This window comes from Cucurbita pepo, chromosome LG11 (assembly GCF_002806865.2).
Source record: "Cucurbita pepo subsp. pepo cultivar mu-cu-16 chromosome LG11, ASM280686v2, whole genome shotgun sequence".
In the NCBI taxonomy this organism is placed as follows: domain Eukaryota; kingdom Viridiplantae; phylum Streptophyta; class Magnoliopsida; order Cucurbitales; family Cucurbitaceae; genus Cucurbita; species Cucurbita pepo.
The window spans coordinates 7,316,911-7,337,925 of NC_036648.1; the positions used below are offsets into that span (position 1 = coordinate 7,316,911).

Sequence of the window (21,015 nt, forward strand, 5' to 3'; positions counted from 1 at the left end):
ATGCGCACAGGTGCGAAAGCACACAGATGAGGGTGTTCATGAGGTGCATGACACTATGGGGTTCCGCTGACCTCCGGACGTCGCTACAGATTAGCTTGACCAGAGGGTCCAGGGGGTGTGCGAGCGCCCTGGAGATTCACACTCGCACGTGTGAGTCGTGTGTAGGGAAGTACTACACATCCAATTTGTCCGAGACTGGAGGCCACCCCTAAGATGATTAGAGATAGGTCCCTAAATCATGATTGCATGTGTTTGCATTTGCATGACCCTCTATCGTGGGGCCACTTACTGAGTATTCTTTGAAATACTCAGGCCATGTGCCACTTCATTTTTCAGGTAAAGGCAAGGTGCACTTGTACCGAGGACGGCGGCATCGCGAGCAGAGACTGTGGCACGTGCATAGGGTAGACTCATATTTAAATTTCTAGTCTTAAGTTAGAATAAGTTGTTTTGCATTTCATTGTTTTAAATTATTTTGTACTTGTTTTTGTTTTCTCTAAATTTCAGTATTTCATATTTAAACACGTAAGATCATGGCTGTGTTTTCCAGAGAAGGAGTTGTTTTAAACGTTTTTTTTTTTAAGTTTACGTTATCAATTATGTTCATGTAAGAGTTATATTTCTGCATTATAGATGAGCATGAGACGTTAGTAGCGACTCTGAGTATGTGGAAATTTAGGGTCGTTACAGTTGAGTTCAGAATTAAGTTCAAATTTCATTCCAATGAAAATTTAGGGTTTGAAATTATACGCTAATGATAACATCCCCAACAAAATTACACTTCCAAAAACTACGTATCAAATGTTGTTGCCCAACTACTTGAAAATCAACAGGTCTTGTCATATATATTTCTTATTGCAAATCTCCGTAGAGAGAACTTATTTTTATACCAAGTTGTGCAAGTTCAAGATTAAATTGAGTCACCAAAGCCAACCAAATCAAATGGATTGAGATAATCATAATTCTTGAAAATATGTTTTTCAAGAACAAATAAGCAAACTTGCAATGAGACTTATTTTCAATAATTGATGGTGAATGTGAGCACGTCTAGTGGTCGATGAGGTTAAGTCTTTCACAATATCCCAAATGTCACAACCTGGTACTCTGATACCACTTGTTGAGTCGTAATGCCACAATCTTCAATACTGTGATACTACTTGTTGTGTCGTAATGCCACAATCTTCAATACTGTGATACCACTTGTTGTGTCGTAATGCCACAACCTTCAATAGTTTGATACCACTTGTTGTGTCGTAGTGCCACAACCTTCAATGGTTTGATACCACTTGTTGTGTTGTAATGCCACAATCTTCAATGCTTTGATACCACTTGTTGAATCTGGCTACCAAATGTTGTACCCTAATGCCACAACCAAAATGTTCTGATACCCAATTGTTATTTGGAAGCAGAAGCAAGATCGATCGCACTCACACACCAACAAACAAAAATTAAACAAAGAACACAAAGATTTAGATAGTTCAGAGAGAAGAAATCCCCCTACATCCACGGGTGATAGTCAATCACTATAACCAAAGTGTTTACAAGTGTATCTCACACTACAAAGTCTCTAAACAAAGTTCCTCCCAATTGTCTCTAGACAAATACAAAATGACAATGATTCCGCATCTAACCCAAATGCCACTAGACAAATACAACTTGGACAAGCATTTCTATAGGCATAGCAATATTAATTCTCATATATCAACCAAATACATGAGAATATGAATTAAAAGGGTTATGAACTTAATGACTTATGAACCAAAATAAATGAGAGTTATAACAATACATCTTCATACGAACTTACAACACTATAAATGAGTTGGGTCAATGCTCATAAGCTTTGCAAGTGAGCGAGGTTGACTGCGAGGGTTGGTCAAATGTTCGATGCCAAATTTGAGGCTCGATTTTCAATTTGGTTTCAAAGCTAATTGTGATGCTACTTCAATCACATTTTTATGGTGTTTTGGGTGGTGGATTCGTGATGATTTTTTTTTCTAAAAATGTAGGGAAACAAAAGGGCATTGGATTGTTATGAAAATTTACGTAAACTATGAGCCTGAATAATTTGAAAAGAGAAAATATTGGAAACCCTTACAAATTTAAATAGAAACCTTATGCAATTTATTAATCAAAACATCGGTCACATTTAAGGTAATTTATTAATAAAATATTTTATATTTTGATGTGTCTTGTGTCAAACTTTAGTGCAACTTATTACTAGTTTGAATTTGTCAACATATTCGTAATGATTAATATTTGGATAATATATTAGTTAGAAAATATATCTTCGTAATAAGTTAAAATTTTCTATTTGTGATTTGATGAGTAGTATATTTTATTTTATTATAAGATTTAGTTAGTTTATATTTTTCATATATGTAGGATTAGTTCTTAGCTTAAATCTTATTTAAAGGTTATGAATATCAATGAAGATTGAACCTTCGATCATAATTCTATTTTTCATTTTTAACTCTGTTTTGTTTTCTTGAGTTCCCAATTCTATTTCTCATTCTTACCTCTGATGAGTAATAATATTTTTAGATCTATTCACACCTTTGAATGGTAGATATTGTGTCAGTTGGTATTAGAGCCAAGTTAGTAATCAAGGGTTTGATTTATTACTCAACAAGATAACAGTGGAAGTGCTTCTATAGGTATATCTATGGAAAAGATTGTTGGCAATAAGTATAATTATTGGAAATTATGTATGGAAACTTATCTACAGGCGCAAGATTTGTGGGATTTGATTGAAGGTGATGACACATAAACGAAAATGGAAGATCAAATGTGGAAAAGCTTTATTTACCTTGTGAACTTTGATTAGCAAGGAATATATTGATCATGTTCGTGATTTAAAGTCACCAAAGCAAGTTTGGGAAACACTTCAAAAGCTGTTTACTAATTAAAATACAATTAAAATACAGCTCGATTGCAATTTCTAGAGAATGAACTAGATGTGTAACTCAAGGTAATTTTTCTAAAGAATATTTCCTGAAAGTGAAAAAACTGTGTTCTGAAATTTCAGAATTAGATGCTGAAGAGACAGTGAGTGATGCTCGATTACGGTGTTGTCTTAGTCGTGGATTAGGAAAAGACTTTATGCCCTTTGTTTCCTCAATACAAGGGTGGACAAATCAGCCTTCATTTATTGAATTGGAGAATTTGCTTTCTAATCAGGATACTTTGATTAAGCAAATGATTAACAACAACGAGCTTTCCCCAAAGTCAGAAGATGTGTTGCATGTCAAATATCAAAGGAGATCGAATTTTCATTCATAGCCTTCATCAATTCAAAAGTGAGGAGTCGTCAAAGAAGCCATTTAAAGTTTGTTACAAGTGTGGAAAACCTAGCCATTTCAAACGAGATTGTCGGGTGAAAGTGGTGTGCGATCGTTGCGGAAAGCTAGGCCATATTAAGCCAAATTGCCGAATCAAAATGCAGGAATCAGAAGAAATTCGGGTTCAGGGAAAAATGGAGTTTTAAAGGTCATGGTAAACAAGAAGAAAAATGTGAGTGGATCATCCGAAATGTATGATCATTGCATATTAGAAGAAAGTGTTATCGCACAAAATACATATTAATGAGCAAGTTGCAGACATATTTACTAAAGCACTTGACAAAGTGAAGTTTGAAGTTTTTTGTAAGGCTCTCCGAGTTATTGAGAAATAAGCTTGCACTACTTTCATAATTGAATGCAACTTATTGCTAGTTTGAATTAGTCAAGATATTCGTAATCAATTAATATTTTGAGAATATATTAGTCATAGAATATATCTTAAAATATTTGTAATTAGCTAATATTTTCATTTTATGATTTTAGTTGTAGTATATTTTATTTTATTGTCAAAGGTAGTTTCTATTTTTCTTGTATTAGTTGATAGCTTGTATCATATTTAAATGTGAATATCAACGAAGATTGAACATCCGATCCCAATTCTATTTCTCATTCTTAACTTAAGTTGGTAGCTTGTATCATATTTAAATGTTGTGAATATCTATGAAGATTGAACCTTCGATCCCAATTCTAATTCTCATTCTTAGCTCTGTTTTGTTTTCGTTAAGAATGAGAAATAGAAATAGAATTGTTCTATTTCTCATGCTTAACTATGTTTTGTTTGAGTGAAGAATGAGAAATAGAAATAGAATTGGAATGGGAGGTGTTTATTGTCATTGATATTCATAACCTTTAAATAGGATACAAGCTACCTAACAACTAATATAATATGTACGAGGAAAATATAAACAACTAATTAAATATTGATAATAAAATAAAATATACTACAAATCAAACTATAAATAACAAAGGGAGGAATATTAAGATATAATATCTAAGATATATTCCATAACTAATATCTTCACTAGATATTATATCTCAACCGTTTCCCTAATAATATTTTTAAGATGTATTCACACTCTTGAGAGGTAGATATAGTGTCATTTTAAACCAAATTTAATACTCAAATTACAGCTGTCTATCTGACAACAACCAAACATGCTCATGCTCATGAGGATAATTTCATTATATTTCTTAGCTTTTGGAATAATGTAATTATTGGAATATAAATACTATATTTGATATAATATTTGGGGAGTAGAATCTCTTATTTTTAGAATTTAGTTTTATTATATTTAAATACTGTGAACATTGATGAAGATCCGATGGGACTTTTGATCCCACCTATGTATCCCAGACTTTCAATTTCACTTATGTTTCTTGGACTTTCAATTCCACCTCTGTTTTTCATTCTTAACATGACATCAGAGCTTCTCATTCTTAACATCGAATAAGAGCTTCATTCTTAACCGTAATGAAAAAAATATCAACCAAATATATTCATATGTTTCAAAAAAAAAAATACTAATATTCTATTAATGAACTTTATAAAATATCACACCCACCAATAAAAAAATAAAAAAAATAAAAACAACAAAAACCAAATAGGAAAGCCAAAAACTAAAAATAAACAACTAAAACAAAATTCAAACAATGCAATGAAGTTGTGGAAAGATATCGTGAATGAGCCAATATGCCATGAATTTGTAAGCATTTTGAGTCAAATGGATTCCATCCCAACTAACACGTTCATCTGGATTTGAACAAACTGATACTCCACCAACTCCGCACATCTTCATGAGGCTGAAGTTGTAGTCTCCTCCAATCCCGCAACATGATTTTTGTAAAGAAGTTTCATCAAACCCTAAATACAACAAACATGAATGATTAAGATATCAATTCTTTTGTATTAAGCTAATAATAATTAAGAAAACCATACCGAGGGTAAAAGCACGACGAAGGATCCACAACAATGCATTATAGTAGTCACCATATACGATTATGGTGTGTGGATTCTCTCTCTTGAGCACTTCAATAGCTTGCTTGATTTGATCATTGTGATAAGTAGCCAAGCCATTCAAATCTTTCAAACAATGAAGTTCATCGTAGGCAGTTGTATCATTGGTTTGGAATCCGGTGAGATAGATAGGTAAACATCCGATTGGAAAGTTTCCAGGAACAACAACTCGAGTAGCTCCGTAGCTTATCACTTTCTGCAGACACACAAAAAAAACGTCAGAGATAAGTAAAAAAGCCCTAATTCAAGAAGTTAAATATATACCCAAAATTACCTCAACGGCATTCTTTATGGTTTGAACAACTTGGGGCACCATATCTTTCACCTCTTGAATAGTTTTGCCTTGGAACAACGCATAGTTATAATCGTTCCCACCGATCTCGCCCACCAAGAACAAAGCATTCCTTAATTTCTGGTTGCAATCTATAAGATACCAAACAAAATACACATTAAAATGAAGATATATAAAAGAAAATATAATTAATTGGAGAGAAATTAGAAACCTCTTTGATTGTAGCAAATGGAGTTGAAATGAGAGAACATCCAATAAAGTTGTTGGTTGAGAGAAGAGTTGGTGAGCGGAGATAAGATTTGGTTTTGAGAAAGAAGTTGAGAAGACAAAGCCGTAGAACCAGCCACTGCGAAATTCACACCATGCCTTGTCAATGCATCTTTGTTCAAATAAGGGTTCACCAAGGGAAGTCCAGCGTCCAAAGCTGCAATTTGACATATCATTAGACACCAATTTGGGGGGCTTCACAATATTAGTACAATATAAGGTTAAAAGGAAGGCACACCAAAGTAATCAATCATGAGAAGACCATTGGAGCAGCGACCAGTGGATTTGTTGAAGAACGTTTCACCGTAAGGAAGATTAGAAAATGGGGTGTTGGGGTTTTGACGAATGAGATTTCCAGTGTCGGAAATTGAATCGCCGAGTTGGTAAATAGCGTCGAACATACAAGTTTTGAGTAGATGGGCTTTGGATGAAGGACAGCCAAGAACTGAAAGAAGAACAAGAAGAAGAGCAAGAACAATAGAGGAAGAAGATTTGGTTGAAGGCGCCATTGTGGAAGAACTTCAGATGGAATTGGAATTGGAATTGGAATTGTTGAATGATGGAAGGGTAAGAGGTTTGGTTTTATACTATCCTTTCCCAATCCTTTTGAGAAAATAAAAGGGTTTTGATTTGTTTTCCAATTTCCTAAATCTTTGGAACTTCTAATTTGATTTCGAAACAACTCTGTTTTTATCTTTGATGATTTTAGTTTTGAGTAGCTTACCTTTAGGAAATATAATCTACCATAGAATGATGATATTGTAAGGGTGTTCAAAAAATTTCTTAAATCTTAAAAATCCAAAAAATCTTATAACTTTAAAAATCTAAAAAAAATTAATAACCATAAAATTTTAAGAGTACTGGGTTGGATTAAATTCAAATAAATGAAAATGGTTGATGGATTGGATTAAATTCAAATAAATGAAAATTGTTGAGATATATTATTTATGAAATATATCTTAGATATTATATCATAATATATATATATATATATATATATTTTTTAAATGATTTGATTTATAGTATATTTTATTTTATTTTCAATATTTAATTAGTTTATATTTTCTTTGTCGGTAGGTATTAGTTACTGGCTTGTATCCCATTTAAATGTTTTGAATATTAATGAGAATACACTTGCAATTCCAATTCTATTTATGTTTCTCATTCTTCNAAAAAAAAAAAAAAAAAAAAAAAAAATTATGAATAACTGTAACGACCCTAGATTTCTACTAATCTAAAGTAGTTATCATCATCATAACCTATGTTTTTGTGTGAAATTAAATATTTAAAACTTAATAACAAAATACTGTCATGGACTTACCTGTTCAAAAACATCTTTAAAATGACATAAGAAAATATTAAATAAAACATTAAAAGTAAAAACATCATACTCTAACCTAAGTCTAAAATTGAAATACCATTATCCTATGCACGTGTCATGGTTTGGTCTCTACTTTTAGTGTCGTCATGGGTGTCTTGCATTTACTTGAAATAGAAGTAGCACACAGTCGGAGTATTTTAAGAAATAATCAATGTAGGGTCACGGAATGCAAACACATGCAACCCATGATCCAGGGACCTATTGTTAAAACTATCATAAGAGTGGCCTCCAGTTCGCACAAAATTGGATGTGTAGTACTCTCTACACACGACGCACACGTGCGAGTGTGGATCCCCAGGCGTTCGCACCCCCCTCGACCCATCATAGTCGAGCTTGCATCATCATCATCATATCATCATCATATAACATCATCATGTAACATCATCGTATAACATGATACAATATCATATAGCATCATCATATAACGTAGACATGTCATCATGAATGAGCATCATTTGATTCGACAAAACAACTTATAATACTATTATTGAAAATTTCTTTAATGTTTATGATGTGTATCGAAATGAGGAATTTTACAATGCACAACCCCTAAGCTATGATGTGAAAGTTATGATGTGAAAATTATGCTATGAATGAAATGATTTACGAAAGTTTGTGTATGCATATTAGCGAGTGTAGTATGTGAGGAATGATACGAGTTGTTCTGCATGATTTATTTATGATAGAAAGTATGAGGACCTCATGCATAATTGTATATTCACGTACATCGGGATACTTCTCTTTTATGATAAGCACGTATACTATGAGACTAAAATGACCATCATGCTTGGCATGGTGCATGACAGTCGTTGCACTTTCTGTTAGGATTGCACAACAACGCACATATTCGATCAAGATGAACACAAAGAAATAGGAGAGAGACATGCAAGGAGCCATGTTCATTTGTCCAAGTCTATTATGCCATATACTTGACTTTGAAGCACTCTCAGCAACCAACCGCAGCCATGTTCGTACACCCTGCAGTGGTCTATAAGGTTCCAGATTTTGTGACATGTGCTACCACCATAACAACCTTCACAATCTTCCATGAACTCTTTACAAACTCTGTTACATAATCTGTGTTATCCAATTGACCAATAGGGACTAGGTTCTTCTGAAGACAAAGGAATATATCTAACATCCTTTAATATCCATTGATTTTCTGCGCGAGTTTTTATGCAGACATCCCTCTTTCCATCAATCTTCAAGGCTTTGTTGTTGACAAGATACACTCTCTCCAAACTTTCAGACTTAAAATTCAGAACAACTCTTTATTGGATGTCCACGCTGATGATTAGAGCATTCCTAATGTCTTTGAATATATAGAATCATTGTCATCTTCAAATTTGTGATTCTGCTTCTTCTTCAATTTTGTACAATCAGTTCGAAAGTGCCTATTTTCTCAACAACTCCAACACGTTACGTTTGGTCTGTTTGAAAAATTTTCACGATTCTTTGATTTTGATCGACCTTTTTTCGAGCCCTTCAATTTACTTCTTACCCTTTGGTCAATGCTGAGAGCACTACCTGATGAATCTCCAGATTCTCGTTTACGAATACTTTCGTTGAGAACTACATCTCGGATTTCATTGAGATTCAGTTTCTTAGATCCTCGGAAACTGTTGATCGCAACAACAGTATCCCACGACACGGATAAAGATGACATCAAAATCAATGCTTGAATTTCATCTTCGAAATTAATATTCACCGAACTCAGTTGACTGGCAATCATATTGAATTCATTTATATGATATGCAACATATCCACCTATAGACATTTGTAGATTGAACAATCTTCGCATAAAATACATCTTGTATTATAGCCGACAATTTTTCGTACATATTCGACAATCAAATGTTGTCTTCTCCTTGATGATGTTGAACGTCACGTTTCTGGACAACGTCAACCGAAAAAACCCTAAGGCCTGTCGATCCCTAGGCTTCCACTGCTCCGTCATCATGGTATCCGGCTTCTACCCTAACAAGGGTTCGTGAAGATATTTCTGGTACAGATAATCTTCAATCTGCATCTTCCAGTAGCTGAAATTGGATCCATCAAATTTCTGAATTTCAATCTTTGAAATTTTCATCTTCACAGATAGGTAAATATCGCCTAGCTTTGGTACCAGTTGTTAGGATCGCACAACAATGCACACACTCGATCAAGATGAACACAAAGAAATAGGGGAGAGAAAATGCAATGAGAAGTATTGACTAAAAGATTTGTATTCATGACGTATGTACAACAAAGAAGGAGTAAAGTACTGGTGTTATATATGGCTTCAATTTACTCTATATAGTTTTAACCGTTATAACCACCTACTATATTTATACCATATATTTATACCGGCTTTTTAGTATAAATAGTCATGTACTATATATTACTCTTTTCCATATATAGCTTTACTATCTACAACAATTGAATAAGCTATGGATAGGCAGCAGACTCCATGTCCCAACCATTACGGATGTTCGACTATAATTTAGAGGAGCTAGCCCGACCAGCAGGCTCAGGAGGTGTGCGAGCCCATTGAGCATGGGTCGTGTGTAGAGAAATACTACACATCCAACTTGCCCGAATTGGAGACCACCTAAAAGAATACTATTTTAAATGACAGGTCTCATTCATGTTGCTAACGTTTGCATTCTCTAACCTCAACAGTTGGATCACTTGCTTACTGGGGTCACTTAAGAGCATTTCTAGAAAAGACAAAAAGGCAAGAAACCCTTGTACACCCCTGTACGATTGACTGTGGCGTCGCACTAAAAACCACAGAATCTGCGGTAGAGTAGTTGCATTTTATTTTGTAGAGGTTAGGTTAGTCTAAGGCATCATTTTAATTTTTTTCTTTCGTTTTATTTTATTTTGCCTTGAATATATCTCGTCGTTTGTTCTTAAGACTCTTATGCAAACGTATAAGTTCATGACATCGTCTTATAAAATTATTTTAAATGAATATTTTTGTATAAAAAAATTAGGTAAGTGTTAAAGGATATTTAATACTAAATTGTAGTTTACCATATATATCATATTTGATATTTTATTATAGGAAAATATCTATATATTTGTTTTATTACCATAGCTATCTTTCCATATATTGTTGTTTTCATTTATTATAGTTTCCAATTCCTTGTAATTTATTTGATTATAGATAGAGAACTTTCACACACCATTTAGGTGTGGTGACTTAAGCAAACATTAAATGATATTGGAGCCCTTTTCGGTTTAACAACCCCGATCCTTTCTTTTCAATGGCTTTTGAATCTTCTATTGTTTTTTTCCACCACCACTGCTAGCTTTGACGCCGCAGGGGCAGTCGCCATGGCTGCCGCAAGCGGGCCCGATTGATTACTCTTCGGCTCAACCCTTTTGACCTCCAAATCACCCTTCGCCATACTCTGTACATACAACCTCACCTTTTCCAACCCAAACAGTTTTCCCTTAACCAATATAGGCTCTTTCATTTTCTTCCCAATCTTTTCTTCAACGTTCATAAGAACCCTAACCTCATGATCCTCATCAGCATTCTCATCGAAAATATACAGAATCTCGAGAAGGCTATTGACCTTCTACAAAGATTTACCTTCGAAATCTGAGTGGTGTACTGGCCTCTTCGACAACCAAGTTGCCACCTCCCTTCTCGCCAAAATTGGCTTCTTCACCCACTGTGGCAACTCTTCTGGCTTCAACATTGTCTTTGTCCCTTGCTCTAGGTTTCCCCCTTCTACTTCTTGGGTTAGAAATATTATCACCGGAGCCAAGGTAGCATCGTCGCCGAGCGACGATCCCTTTTCATGGGTTAGATATATTCTCGCTGAAGCCAAGGCAGCATCGCCGCTGAGCGACGATCCCTTTACAGTTTTCGAGGGGCAAGAAAGTGTTTTTCTATGCCTCCTCCCAACCAGGTTGTTGACATCTTCACGAAAAGTGTTTCTCAACCTCTCTTTAAATTTTTCAGATTTAAGTTTCATATTCGTTCAAATCCGACACTTGGCTTGCGGGGTGGTGTTAAGGTTATTTAATACTAAATTATAGTTTAACATATATATATATATATATATATATATATATATATATCATATTTGATACTATATTATAGGAAGATATATAGATATTTGCTTTATTATCATAGCTATCTATTGTTGTTTCCATTTATTACTGTTTCCATATCCTTGTAATTTATTTGATTACAAATAGAGCACTTTCACACACCATTTAGATGTGGTGGCGTAAGCAAACATTTTCATCAAGCATATGCTCTATTTCAATAGTAAATTAGGGTTGTTACAATACATCTTAACCCAATTTAGTACTTAAACCACAGCTGCTACTATAAGAACATACATTGTGAGAGTAACGAAAGATGTTCATGATGATATTATCATTATATTTCTTAGTTTTCGGAATAATATAATGAAAATATCAACCAAATATATTAATATGTTTTAAAAAAAACTGAAAACGAATATTCTATTAATGAACTTTATAAAATATTACACCCAAAAAAATAAAACAAAAACAAAATAGGAAAGCTAAAAACTAAAATGAAACAACTAAAACAAAATTCAAACAATGCAATGAAGTTGTGGAAAGATGTCGTGAATGAGCCAATATGCCATGAATTTGTAAGCCTTTTGAGTTAAATGGATTCCATCCCAACTAACACGTTCATCTGGATTTGAACAAACTGATACTCCACCAACTCCGCACATCTTCATGAGGCTGAAGTTGTAGTCTCCTCCAGTCCCGCAGCATGATTTTTGCAAAGAAGCTTCATCAAACCCTAAATACCACAAACGTGAATAATTAAGATATCTATTCTTTTTAATTAAGATCTAATATTATTTTGAAGGAGTGTAGAAAAACGTACCGAGTATAAAAGCACGACGAAGGATCCACAACAATGCATTATAATAGTCACCATATACGATTATAGTGTGTGGATTCTCTCTCTTGAGCACTTCAATAGCTTGCTTGATTTGATCATTGTGATAAGTAGCCAAGTCATTCAAATCTTTCAAACAACGAAGTTCATCGTAAGCAGTTGTATCATTAGTTTGGAATCCAGTTAGGTAGATGGGTAAACATCCGATTGGAAAGTTTCCAGGAACAACAACTCGAGTAGCTCCGTAGCTTATCACTTTCTGCAGACACACAAAAAAAAAACGTTAGAGATAAGTAAAAAATCCCTAATTCAAGAAGTTAAATATATACCCAAAATTACCTCAACGGCGTTCTTTATGGTTTGAACAACTTGGGGCACCATATCTTTCACCTCTTGAATAGGTTTGCCTTGGAACAACGCATAGTTATAATCATTCCCACCGATCTCGCCCACCAAGAACAAAGCATTCCTTAATTTCTCATTGCAATCTATATATAAAGTAGGAGCATAAAAGAATTAAAATGAGCATACATAAAACAAAATATTATTAATCGGAGAGAAATTAGAAACCTCTTTGATGGTAGCAAATGGAGTTGAAATGAGAGAACATCCAATAAAGTTGTTGGTTGAGAGAAGAGTTGGTGACCGGAGATAAGATTTGGTTTTGAGAAAGAAGTTGAGAAGACAAAGCCGTAGAACCAGCCACTGCGAAATTCACTCCATGCCTTGTCAATGCATCTTTGTTCAAATAAGGGTTCACCAAGGGAAGTCCAGCGTCCAAAGCTGCAATAAGACATATCATTAGACACCCATTTGGGGGCTTCTTCACAATATTAGTACAATATAAGGTTAAAAGGAAGGGATACCAAAGTAATCAATCATGAGAAGACCATTGGAGCAGCGACCAGTGGATTTGTTGAAGAACGTTTCACCGTAAGGAAGATTAGAAAATGGGGTGTTGGGGTTTTGACGAATGAGATTTCCGGTGTCGGAAATTGAATCGCCGAGTTGGTAAATAGCGTCGAACATACAAGTTTTGAGCAGATGGGCTTTGGATGAAGGACAGCCAAGAACTGAAAGAAGAACAAGAAGAACAGCAAGAACAATAGAAGAAGGAGATTTGGTGGAAGCCGCCGTTGTTGAACAACTTCTGAATTGGAATTGGAATTGTTGAATGGTGGAAGGGTGAGAGGTTTGGTTTTATAGGTTACTATCTTTTTCCCAATCCTCTTGGGAAGATAAAAGGGTTTTGATTTGTTTTTGAATTTCAAATTGGTTTCCTTTTTAGATTTTAGTTTTTATTAGTTTTGTTTTAGGAAATATAAATTTAAATATTATTTCAAAAGATTGAATATATAAATTTAAAATAAATGAATCTTCTCAGTTTAGGATAGGATAGATCAAATTAAATTTAAATTTTAGAAATCTATCATATATAAAATTAAAAGGTTGACAATCAATTAGACTTTTCAAAACAAAAAAAACGTGTAGCTATTTATTTGACCTAAAGTTAAAAGTTAAAGAAACTTGATAAACACTTGAAAATTTTGAAACTAAATAGATGGAAACGTGCATGTAGGTAAACACTCAAAAATTCAAAAATTCAAACTTGATCGGTTTGATTTCAAAAATCTAAGTTACAAACTTTGCACGTATATTATTGAGATTTTTTTTATTATTATTATTGGAATGAGAGATCTATCACAATTGATAATACAAGTTCTAATGATACAGCTACCTCGTAGCTATCTTGTATATTATGAGAAAGCTTGAAAGTTTGAATTCACTTAGTGTTGTTCCAAATAATTAACTTGCATTCTGTTTAAAAAAATCCATGACTCCATTTCCAGTGTTAGTGAGGTAGGTTGGATCATCCTTGAGATTGACAAAATTTAAGATTGTGTTTAACCAGAAAAAATTGAAGGTAAGGTACTTGTTTATTTGGATGTTTGGATGTGGCAACTAAATGAAATTCCATCTATTTGATCATGCCTTAAAAGTTGAGAAAAATCTTCTAAGTATTGGAGGAAGAATTAGATTAGGTTGAGTACTTTAAAGAAGGGGATCATGGAAACGAAAAGAATATGGCTACCAACCATTGATGATTGAAAAAGACGTTGTGTAAAGTTTTTGAAGGTTTTCTATGATGTCATTAAAAACATAAGTTGTTCTTTATATCTGACTTCTAATTCTTATTTTTATGAACTTTGGGGTATTCAATAATTTTTAATTGAGTGGAGTACAAATGTGAACTATGTTTTAAGTAATATGAGTTCAAATATGAGTTTAAATGTGAACTCCAGACCAATATTTCGGCTGATCTAGCTTGGGTCTGATACGCTCCAACCCTTTCGTACTAGTTTTGACTAAAGTACGTTCACGTAATGATATGTCTGTGATAGGTATAAGAACGTTAAGGCTATGATAAGTTAGAAAACAATATGACTACGAAGTGTTTACGTTATGACTTGTTTATGATATGATACATTGTGATGCAATATGTCATGGTATGATGTGTATATGATGAAATGTTATGTTAAAAGCATAGAACGTTATGTTAGGTCTCTTAAATTGTGTGTATACAGCATGATATGAATGACATGAAATTACGATAAATGACATGAAATATAACCCCGTTAGAATTATGTATGATTTGAGAACTGAAGAATGAGAAACGATATGACATGAATGATGAACGATATCTGAAACGATATGAAAAATGATATGATATGTACATAATGCTAGCAAGTTGTATTAAAAGATAATGAAAATAGAAACGTTTTGGGACCTCATGCATTATGTGTGCTCATGCATTTGGGGGGATACCCCTATCCCATCACGAGGATACGAACGCGTACATCCAATGGCAGGACAACGATCGTTATGCTTTGCATAGCGCTGCCGTGACGGTTACTAGTTCTAGTGGGTGTCCGACCTAAGGGGCTCCCAGAGTATGCCCACCAGATAAGGAAGGTAGCCCAGCAGTGTGTGAACTAGCTGATGAGCCCATACTCGCACGTATGGGCTATGTGTAGAGTATATGGTACACGTCCAAAATTACTCGTTAGGACAGCACCATAGGGAAAACGAAATGAAAGATAGGTCCCATAATCTCATTACATGTGATTGTTGCATTTAACCCCAATAGTGGGGTCACTTACTAAGTATTTCTTTAAATACTCAAGCCATGTGTTACTACATTTTTCAGGTTAAGGCAAGGCATTCCTGTACGGCTGACGACGGCATCGCAACTCGAGACCATGACACATGCATAGGATAGTGGTATTTATTTTCTTAGACTTAGGCTAGAATAGAATGTTTTTAACTTAAACTCTTATTCGTTTTATTTAGTCTTTTGTTGTGTCGTTTTAAAGATGTTTTCGAAACACGTAAGTCCATGGCTGTGTTTTAAGATAAAGGTTATGTTTTATGGAATTTTAATGAAGTCTTCCGCATTCAATATTTATGGTATGTACACAGTAGCGACCTTAAATTAAGTAGAAAATTTTGGGCTGTTACACGACACGTGCCCAGTGACCCTGCACATGTCATATATGTGATATGTTTGATATGTCTGATGATATGATATGTATTGTTTTATGATATGCCAAGACATGCCAAATAACATCGTGTTATAAATTTAGTATCAATTCATATTACGATGAATTATGTTATGATATGAAGTGCCACGATGTACTATGATATTGAAAGTTATGTTATGAATGAAATGATTTATGAAAGCTTATGCATGCATATTATCGAGTGTAATATGTGAGAAATGATTGGGGTTGTTCTGCATGATTTATTTATGATAGAAAGGATGGGGACCTCATGCATAATTTTATATTTACGAATCGGGATACTTCTCCTTTATGATGAGCCCGTACACTATGATACTGAAATGACAATCATGCTTGGCATGTTGCATGATGATCACTGTACATTCGGGTGTCTGGCTATAGTCCAGAGGAGCTAGCTCGACCAACAGTCCTAGGGGGTGTGCGAGCCCGCCTAGTGGGCCCAAGCTCACACGTGTGGGTCGTGTATAGAGAAATGCTACACATCCAACTTGTCTGGATTAGAGACCATCTAAGAGAATATTGTTTTAAATGATAGGTCTCATTCATGTTGCATGTGCTTGCATTCTCTGACTCCAAGAACAGAGTCAATTACTCAGTATTTCTAGAAAAGGCAAGACACCCTTGTACCGTTGACGATGGCGTCGCATTAAAAACCATGAAATATGCGTTAGAGTAGTTGCATTTTATTTTGTAAATCTTAGATTAGTCTAGGACATCATTTTAATTTTTTATTTAGTTTTATTTTATTTTGCATGGAATATTTCTCGTGGTTTTATCTTTAAGACTCTCATGCAAATATATGTCCATGACATAGTCTTATAAAATCAAAGTCATGCATATAATAGCAGCTCCGTTTTAGTAGTAAATTAAGGTCGTTACAATTTGTCTTAAGCCCAATTTAATACTCAAAACACGTATCCTTGTATGAAAACATACATTGGGAGAGTAATGAAACATGTTCATGATGATAATTTCATTATATTTCTTAGTTTTTGGAATAATATAATGAAAATATCAACCAAATATATTCATAAGTTTTATAAAAAAAAAAAAAAAAAACTAAAAGGAAAGCCAAAAGGTAAAAAGAAACAACTAAAACAAAATTCAAACAATGCAATGAAGTTGTGGAAGTATGTCTTGAATGAGCCAATCTGCCATGAATTTGTAAGCCTTTTGAGTGAAATGGATTCCATCCCAACTAACACGTTCATCTGGATTTGAACAAACTGATACTCCACTAACTCCGCACGCCTTCATAAGGTCGAAGTTATAGTCTCCTCCAATCCCGCAACATGATTTTTGCAAAGAAGTTTTATCAAACCCTAAAGTCCACAAACATGAATAATCAAGATAACTATTATTTTTAATTAAGATCTAATACTAGTTTGAAGGAGGGTAGAAAAGCATACCGAGTGTAGAAGCACTCTGAAGAATCCACAGCAATGCATTATAGTAGTCACCATATACAATTACAGTGTGTGGATTCTCTTTCTTGAGGACTTCGATAACTTGCTTAATTTGATCATTGTGATAAATAGCCAAGCCATTCAAATCTTTCAAACAATGAAGTTCATCGTAAGCAGTTGCATCATTAATTTGGAATCTAGTCAGGTAGATGGGTAAACATCCAATTGGAAAGTTTCCAGGAACAACCACACGAATAGCATCATAGCTTATCACTCTCTACACACCAAAAAAATAACATAATAAAATAAAGTAGAAAAACCCTAATTCAAATCAAATATATACACAAAATTACCTCAATGGCTTTCTTTATGGTTTGAACCACTTCGGGCACCATATCTTTCACCTCTTGAATAGTTTTGCCTTGGAGCAAAGCATAATTATAATCGTTTCCACCGATTTCCCCCACCAAGAATAAAGCGTTCTTTAATTTCTCAATGCAATCTATAAGATACCAAGCAAAATACACATTAAAATCAATATATATATATAAAACAAAGCATAATTGGAGAGAGATTAGAAACCTTTTTGGTCGTAGCAAATGGAATTGAAATGAGAGAACATCCAATCAAGTTGTTGGTCGAGAGAAGAGTTAGTGACTAGAGATGAGATTTTCTTCTGAGAAAGAGCTTCAAAAGATAAAGCCGTAGAACCAGCCACTGCAAAATTCACTCCATGCCTTGTCAATGCATCTTTGTTCAAATAAGGGTTCACCAATGGAAGTCCAGCATCCATAGCTGCAAATTGCAAGGGGAATATGGCATAACATTAGACACCAATTTGGGGGGCTTGGGAATATGAGTAGAATAAAAGGTTAGAAAGAAGGGATACCAAAGTAATCAATCATGAGAAGACCATTGGAGCAGCGACCAGTGGATTTGTTGAAGAATGTTTCACCGTAAGGAAGATGAGAAAATGGGGTGTTGGGGTTCTGAAGAATAAGGTTTCCAGTGTCCGAAATTGAGTCGCCCACTTGATAGATAGCGTCGATCATGCACGCTTTGAGTGAAGGGGCTTTGGATGAAGAACCGCCAAGAACTGAAACAAGAACAATAAGAACAACAAGAACAATAGAGAGAGGAGATTTGGTCGAAGCCGCCATTGTTGGTTGAAGAAGGTGGAAGGAGGAGAGGTTTTCTTTATAGATTACTATCTCCTTCCCAATCCTTTTGGGAAAATAAAAGGGTTTTGATTTGTTTGTTAATTTCCTAATCTTTTAAGGAGAGAATTCCAACTTCTCAAAACATCCGGAAATTTCAAATTGGTTGGCATATCGGTTTTTAGTTTTTATTATTTACCTTTAGGAAATTCCAATTTCGTTTCGTTTTAGGAAATTCCAATTTCGTTTCGTTTTAGGAAATTCCAAATTGGTTTCCTTCTTTGATATATTTAGTTTATATTAGTTGCCTTCTAGAGAAACATAAAATAATGGGAAATTGGGCGGGAACAGATACCGAATATAATCTTGTCCACTAACACATTTAGATAATGGGTAAAAATGTTCCCCACTCCCTCTCCATTCTCCGTTTAAACGGAACCCCTCCCCATTCGCGACGGTCTTTGTAAGGGAGAGGTCCCATATTGGTTGGAGAGAGAAACGAAACATTCTTCATAAGAGCGTTGAAACTTCTCCTTAGTAGACACGTTTTAAAACCGTGAGGCAAATAACCATACATAACGGGCCAAAACAGACAATATCTGTTAGCGGTGGGTTTGGGCTGTTACAGGGTCCCATCCCGAAAGTAAAGTGGACATCTCTAGACCCTAAATATCCTATTAATCATTAGAAATCAGTTTAGATGTCAAATTTTTATACCATCAAAGCCCCAAAACCTCTTATCATTAATAATATTTTGATGATATTTTAGTTATATTTCATAGGTTTTTTCATAATATAATGGAAACGTTGGTAGAAAGTTAATATATCGGTTCAATTTTTATCCCAAGTTACAAACGGGTTTAATTTTAAAATGGGAACTAAATATGGTCATACGTTTCAAAAAAAAAAAATAAGAACAGTTTCTGACATTAATAATTTAATATAACAAGTTGATGTATATTTATAATTTTGAAGAGTTTTGGAAGTGTAAAAGTTGGAAGGAAATCAGGTTGGAATTTGAGAGTATAAATTACAACGATTTTATTGGATGAGTTCCAACAATTATGGCGACTTTAACCAAAACTGTTTTATTACGTGTTCTTGTTCTTATTCTTGTTCTTTGTTGTTCTTGGTCGGATGTTCATTCACTGAAGCATTGTAAATTCGATCAAATATACCAATTGGGAGATTCCATTTCCGACACTGGAAATCTCATTCTTGAAAACCCTAATACTCGTTTCTCTCATCTTCCTTACGGAAAATCACTCTCCAAAGCTCCAACGGGTCGCTGCTCTAATGGCCTTCTTATGATCGATTATTTTGGTACTCATTTTGTTTCATAGCTCGATCAATAATTCGTAACTTTGTTTCATAGCTCGATCACTAATTCATAACGAATTTTCAGCTTTGGACGCCCGACTTCCATTGTTGAATCCTTATCTAAACAAAAATGCTTCCAAGAATCATGGAGTTAACTTCGCAGTGGCTGGTGCCACGGCTTTGCCTTTTGAGCTTCTTTTAACGAAGAATCTCTCTACTTCTTCAACCAATTCTTCTCTCGACCATCAACTTAGTTGGATGTTGTCTCATTTTAGCACAATTTACCAAAATCAAATAGGTATATTATTTGGATTTTCACCTTCTTTTTCTCATTACATATGTTTATATTTCTTTACTTATATATATGTGGTAGAATGTCGCAACACATTAAGGAATGCTTTGTTCATCGTGGGAGAGATTGGCGGGAATGATTATAATTTTGCGTTGTTAATGGGAAGAACTTTTCAAGAGGTAAAAGATATGGTTCCTGATGTTGTTCAAACTATAAAGAGGGTTGTTGAGGTAATTGTGTTTTGATTTTGATTTTGATTTTTGTTAGTCGTATTATGAATTGATCGTTTTTTTTTTTTTTGGATGGGGTTCACAGAGAGTGATAAGTCACGGTGCTACTCGAGTTATCATTCCTGGAAACATTCCAATTGGATGTTTTCCTCTCTTTCTCACTATTTTTCAAACCAACGATATAACTGCTTACGACGAATTTCGATGTTTAAAAGATCTAAATGCTTTGGCAATTTATCACAATCATCAAATCAAGCGAGTCATTAGAGAATTGAGAAAAGAGAATCCTCATACTATTATTTTGTATGGTGATTATTATAATGCATTTCGATGGATTCTTCGTCGTGCTTCCAATCTTGGTACGTCAATTCAAAACTTTGAAGTTATTTTGCATTATTCTTAATACACAAAAATTACATATGAGATCTCAATGTTCATATTTGTGAGCAGGATTTGATGAAGATTCTTTGCAAAAATCATGTTGTGGAATTGGAGGCGACTACAACTTTGACCTGAAGAACATATGTGGACCTGAAGTACCTGTTTGTCCAAACCCTAATGACCATATTAGTTGGGATGGAGTCCACTTGACACAAAATGCTTATAAGTTCATGGCACATTGGCTCATCGATGACATTGTCCCAAAGTTGAGATGTATTGTTTAAAACTATATTGTCATAAGTTTTGTTGTTTATGATTTTGTGTTAAGATTCTTAGCAACCTTGTGATTTTCTATGAAATAAGAGAACTTACATTTTGTAATACTAAATATTTCATGAGGTTGAAATTGTAGTCTATTCATGTCTTAATTCGTTACGGGAGCTCTCCTTCTGTTTTGTTCGGTTCTTGTCG

At 34.3% G+C, this 21,015-nt stretch overlaps 4 protein-coding genes across 4 annotated transcripts; 1 reads left to right on the forward strand and 3 right to left on the reverse strand.

Annotated features, from left to right (window-relative positions):
- Positions 1-4,981: 4,981 nt before the first annotated feature.
- On the reverse strand, positions 4,982-6,420 carry LOC111805563 (acetylajmalan esterase-like). Its single transcript, XM_023690670.1, has 5 exons — positions 6,150-6,420; positions 5,856-6,068; positions 5,627-5,775; positions 5,275-5,548; positions 4,982-5,199 (listed from the first exon to the last, which is right to left on the reverse strand). Exons 1-5 carry the CDS (start codon positions 6,418-6,420, stop codon positions 4,982-4,984), a joined length of 1,125 nt encoding a protein of 374 aa, XP_023546438.1.
- A 5,437-nt stretch (positions 6,421-11,857) lies between these two features.
- On the reverse strand, positions 11,858-15,187 carry LOC111805564 (GDSL esterase/lipase At5g03980-like). The gene is made up of 6 exons (XM_023690671.1): positions 15,139-15,187; positions 13,044-13,250; positions 12,748-12,960; positions 12,517-12,665; positions 12,163-12,436; positions 11,858-12,075 (listed from the first exon to the last, which is right to left on the reverse strand). Exons 1-6 carry the CDS (start codon positions 15,185-15,187, stop codon positions 11,858-11,860), a joined length of 1,110 nt encoding a protein of 369 aa, XP_023546439.1.
- Positions 15,188-16,862: 1,675 nt separating this feature from the next.
- On the reverse strand, positions 16,863-18,324 carry LOC111805568 (acetylajmalan esterase-like). Its single transcript, XM_023690682.1, has 5 exons — positions 18,054-18,324; positions 17,747-17,959; positions 17,518-17,666; positions 17,168-17,441; positions 16,863-17,080 (listed from the first exon to the last, which is right to left on the reverse strand). Exons 1-5 carry the CDS (start codon positions 18,322-18,324, stop codon positions 16,863-16,865), a joined length of 1,125 nt encoding a protein of 374 aa, XP_023546450.1.
- Positions 18,325-19,385: 1,061 nt separating this feature from the next.
- On the forward strand, positions 19,386-20,828 carry LOC111805569 (acetylajmalan esterase-like). Its single transcript, XM_023690683.1, has 5 exons — positions 19,386-19,644; positions 19,727-19,939; positions 20,015-20,163; positions 20,249-20,522; positions 20,614-20,828. Exons 1-5 carry the CDS (start codon positions 19,386-19,388, stop codon positions 20,826-20,828), a joined length of 1,110 nt encoding a protein of 369 aa, XP_023546451.1.
- The last annotated feature ends 187 nt before the right edge of the window (positions 20,829-21,015 follow it).